The 5,355-nt window shown below is 41.3% G+C and overlaps 1 protein-coding gene across 1 annotated transcript; it reads right to left on the minus strand.

Annotated features, from left to right (window-relative positions):
• Nucleotides 1-944: 944 nt before the first annotated feature.
• On the minus strand, nt 945-4,566 carry LOC145397480 (elongation factor 1-beta'-like). The gene is made up of 2 exons (XM_080270534.1): nt 4,441-4,566; nt 945-1,705 (listed from the first exon to the last, which is right to left on the minus strand). Exon 2 carries the CDS (start codon nt 1,699-1,701, stop codon nt 985-987), a length of 717 nt encoding a protein of 238 aa, XP_080126660.1. The 5' UTR covers nt 1,702-1,705; nt 4,441-4,566; the 3' UTR covers nt 945-984.
• Between the last annotated feature and the right edge of the window lie 789 nt (nt 4,567-5,355).

Raw genomic sequence — 5,355 nt, forward strand, 5'->3', positions numbered from 1 at the left:
TCTTGTTTACTATATAAAGTTAATCTATATCTCCCATAAGTGTTTTTTCATTACTATTATACGAATTTACAACTGGCAGTACTCCAAACTGTGGAAGCATAATAGCCACATTTGTAATGGTGTTTCCACTGATGAGATCCAGGAGTTTGGGGTCTACTTTGACATCCTTCAGGTTGTACCCCTCCATACCATCTAGTCATTTGACTGTAAGACACTCTGAATTGTGTGTGGACACATTTCCTTGTTTACTACCGAGTTTGGTGCTGTAGAGTGACATCATCATCATCATCAGGACCTCCTTTCCCACCTCAAGGAGTAGCACATCCAGACAGCCTAAGTTTGCCCAGTCCAATAGGCCATGCTTCCATTCACTCACCATTCAAGCCTCCCGAATCCTAGATCTATCTGACATGGCAAAAACATTCACCACATTTTGTAGCTTCGCATAAATGTATCTGATAGAGTCAATCCGGACACTGTCATGTTAAAAAGGGGTGCCAAATCCCTGATCATGCACTTCTCGCAACAGCTCCATCTCAGTCCCCTATCCTCACCGACTTCCATACCTCTCTTCCTGACACACTCATCCACCATATCCTTGGCCTACCTCGCCTCCTCCCTCCTTCAAATTCGCTCAGATACACCTTTTGAGTGAATATGGAGGATGGAGGAGGCAAGGTAGGCCAAGGAGAGGAAGGATATGGTGGATGAGTGACATCTTTATGTAATGGCACCAGTATAACTGGGCAATGTCACTCAACCACTTCTTATCCTTCGAAAGGAGGATAGTGGACTACTGCAGGACAGCTTAATCGAGGATAGTGAACTACAAAAGAGCACCTTCAGCCTGTAGTTTACAAGGCTCATGTCCAAATTAGTCTGGGGTAACAACAGCAACAATTTTTTTTTTTTTTCAGGTTACAGAAAAAAACACTCTTGCCTACCCAAAGCTTCATTAATAAAAGGAAACTGTGGTCAAAACATTCATATTTTGTTGAAGGCAGCAATATCAACCGACTGCACACTATCTTCAAGAGCACAGATCTTTTCCACTAGGTCATCAATGGATACCTTCTCATCCTCAACTGTACACAGGATACACAATTTGTTTATGCCATAAGCAAGAGGAGCCAGTTTGCTTGCACCCCACTGTAGTCCATCAAATTTAATTTTCCTTATCTCCTCTTCTGTGGCTCTCAGATCTGTCTCATCATCCCAAGGCTTCACATCCAGCATCACAGATGACTTGGCAATTGGCCCAGGCTTTTTGGATTTCTTTTCTGCATAAGCTTTGAGTCGCTCCTCACGTACTCGAGCTGCCTCCGTGTCCTCTTCCTCATCATCTGAGCCAAACAGATCAAATTCATCATCATCATCATCATCCTTTTTACTTTCAATGCCAGCTGGTGCTGAGGACCTTGTATTGTTACCACTATGAGAATCTGTGTTCTTAGTAGGCACAATATTAACTGCAGTATAGCCCTCCCCCACAGACAGCTTCAACTCTACACTGTAAGATTCAATGTGATTGTACCACCTAAGTACATGGCAGTAAAGTTTGTCAGGCTGGCCTGCCAGTGATGAGAACACATCAGCATCTGCTTGAGAGGGACTGAAGCCCCAGATGTAACTGCGTTCCTCCAGGTACCGGTTCAGAGTCTCCAGCCCACATGCTGTTCTCACATCTCCAAAAAATTCCATTAGTCTGAAAAATATCTTGCATTAGTGAAGTAATACTTTACTGTATGGGGTCCTGTATTGCTACTTTGAGCATTTTCCCATAATTTACATTACTAATACGAAAAAAGAAGCTTGTTGATGCTTCACTGTGAACCAGGACAGCAAATTGTTACTAGTATCCTAAGTCAAACCAGTTTACTGAATAATTCACAATAACGCTACACAATACTGGACATGTACAACATGCACTACCATTTATCATAAAATTAATGACAATAAACACATGCAAGCCAGCACCCACCTAATGATCACAGTTCACCAGTTTGTGGGGTGACCTCACAAATTCCTTTACCTTTATTATTATTATTTTTTAACCTTCAATATTATACTCTGGATTAGTTCTAAAATACTTTTGTAGTTGTTGTTGTTGAGTAAACCTGGTCTATCTGGCCATACTGACCCATCAATCATAGGCAAGCAACCGTCCCTGCAGAGCTGTCCCAGGTGGTGAACCGATGTTCTCTTGCGGTAGACAGTGCCTTACCACAGTGAGGCATGGGCAAGGGTGTAGAGGTTCGGTTCCAAGTGGACATCACATCTGCATCTCTCCACCCAGTTTATAGGGATATTGCAGTAGGCTTCACACCACCCAGTTATCTAGATATATAGTTACCACCCAGTGCTGTACAGAAAATGGTTTCCTAGGCTACATAAAACCATTAGCCTTGCAATTGTGTAGAGCCACCTGAAGTGGAAAGAATAATTGTAGAAGAAAGGACAGGAGAAATATGAATGAATGCAGATACAAAAAAAAAAAAAAATGAGAAAGGTGAAGGAAGTAGGCAGCACTACCTCAAGTGAATGGATGGTGGTAACCACCACATTTACCAGCACCACCTACCACCTACTTTTGTAGTGTTTAACCATTCCTATGTGCTTTACATTCCCTTTAATCACTGGTCAACTGAGTTATAATAATGAAAAATTATTTACCGATTTTCCTCTTTTACTGGTATTGTTGGCAGTAAGCGAGGGTGCCCATCATCCACTCATCTGTAGTGCTGCCTACTTCTTCCTTCATATGTCTGTCCTCTTTTCCTATTTTTCCCCATCCTTCCTGTCACTATTTATTACCCTTCATTCCACTTCAGATGGTTCTGCAAATGCCAAGTCAGTTGGATTCCTGTAACTCTGGAAAACATTTACAATGATGGGTGGCAACCATGTAACCAAATGAAGTGGTGACATGCAGCCTATGGTTTAACTTTTAACTGGGGACAAATGCAGTATCCATCCCACACCGATCCCTGCACCACGCTGTGAAGCGGTCAGCTGCTTGGGACAGCATTGTAGGGGCAGTTGTTTGCCTGCAGCTGATGGGCCTGCTCAATCAGACAGACTGGGGTAGCACAACAACTCTGCTAAGCCAAACAGTTTGATCAACAACAGATGATACTCTAAAACTAATGGTCCAATTCCCACAGTCTGTTTGGGGTGGCTGCTTGTATGTTCTTACCTATCCTTCATATCAACTCTGCACCATCCCACCTGTAATGCCTGGAAGCCACTGAAACTGGAGTATTACTGGGTAGAAGATGAGTTACCGGTAGTATTAAGGACAGGCACCATGGAGCATTTAGCAGCAGTGCTCATCTGTGACTTGGGCATTCAATTTTGTGGAGGGTTATTCACCCACCATCCTGCGATACATGGCCATTGCATCATCCAGGTTACCACACTATAGTTACCTCCCAAAGGTGTTACCTTAGGTACTCATTTTACCAACCAACCCACGAAGGGTGGGAAGTGGGACCATCCGTCCACACCCTGGCAGAAACTAGCAAGCTTCATAGCTAACAACAATAATCACTCAGCTACCATGACAGAGTTGAAAGTGTCATTATCTAAACAGCCTTGACGTGTTTGGGACACTGAATGAAGTCAGTAATACGGGACTTATTGGCTTCTTATAAAAAAATGGGGAGGGGGGAGGGACGACCAAAGTTTTTATGTACCGTCTAAACAGGGAAATGATATCTCTGCGTTGGCCTAGTAATGCTGCAACCTCCTCAGTAAAACATTATTATGTAAAACTGCAGTGCATACAAAAATATAGTATATAGAGTAAATGGCCTCAAGAGTTGTTATATTATCCCAGTGTTTAACCTACTGTGCAAGGCTTCATAAGACCTGGTGACAAATGTAACCAAATGATCTTGCTAATGTCTAAGGAATATACGAAAAAGAAAACCCACACACCAAGCTGAATCTCAGAGCAAACTTCCAAACCTTGGCTTACACTTCTGTTCATCACATAACCCTTGACCAGTTTTTTACCTTCACAAAAACCTCTCATTCCTAACAAACTTTGATCTGCCTCCACTATGTAGTAGGCTTTATAAGACCTGGCGACAAATTTTACCACATGATCTTGCTAATGTCTAAGGATCTACGAAAAAGAAAACCCACACACCAAACTGATATGAATCTCAGAGCAAACTTCCAAACAATGACTTACACTTCTGTTCATCACATAACCCTTGACCAGTTTTTTACCTTCACAAAAACTTCCTATTCCTGACAAACTTTGATCTGCCTCCACTATAAGAGGTCACAAAAACTTAAACTGATCAACTAACAAGAATTAAAATAATCCAGTACAGTAAAGGTTAACAACTTTCCCCACATAACCACATCCACTTCATACCCACACACTTCAGATTACCTAATAATCCACACAATACTTGGACCACATCTTACCCCAGATCCCATGCACTGGTTGAGCTTCCCTGTCAGAAGCCAGAAAAGTGCAGGAGGCTAGGTGTTGTCAGGCCACCACAAACACCATGCAGGTAACAATGTCATCTCTGTTACGATCAGCTGTGGACCAACTCAGTGGGCAAGGTTACCAATCTGTTGGCACATCTATCTGTTACTCATGTCACAAATGCAAAAGACCAATGGGTATGATGACCCTACTCATTAACAGAAAAAATGCAGTTACCAGTTATCAGTTGCCCATTTTTAACAGACCTCTCCAGCTTAGCTTCAAGGTATACTGTTCCACTGAAAATGCTCAAATGAAGACTGAGGGGTTTTCACACTGCACTACCTGTATTATAATGTTCAATTAATAACTTACATCTTATTGCACATTATTGTTGCTCGTATAACAATTTCATTAGTTAATTTTACTGATACATTAGAACTTCATACTGTACTTTTCTTGGTAAGTACACTCAAACCTTGATTTAAGGGGCCTCCATTTAAGGGATTTCAGATTTAAGGGACTCCATATTCTGCCTGACAAATGAACAGGACCATTCAAAAAGTCCACTGCTTGAAACATTAATATGTTTCTTTACACAGTAACTGTAAAATAACATTCATAATCATATAAATAAGTGAAACAATCATTGCATTTCATAATAAGATTGTCTTTATATGTGGTAAAACAATGGACATTTTCAAGTAAGGGACAAGTTGATTCCCCATTTAGTCCCTTAAATTGAGGTTTGAGTGTATATAAAACCATGAACTTTTCAGTCACATTCCTTGTACAGCAATATTGTACAAGTGTTCTATTTATTGTCCATACAACCTTGCCAAGTGAGATGGATTAAGCAAAACATGCAATACCTACCAAGGAAATGCTTGCAAAATGAAACTGCCATG

This window comes from Coenobita brevimanus, chromosome 41, assembly GCF_032717465.1.
Source record: "Coenobita brevimanus isolate Jiangsu-jjx chromosome 41, ASM3271746v2, whole genome shotgun sequence".
Classification (NCBI taxonomy): domain Eukaryota; kingdom Metazoa; phylum Arthropoda; class Malacostraca; order Decapoda; family Coenobitidae; genus Coenobita; species Coenobita brevimanus.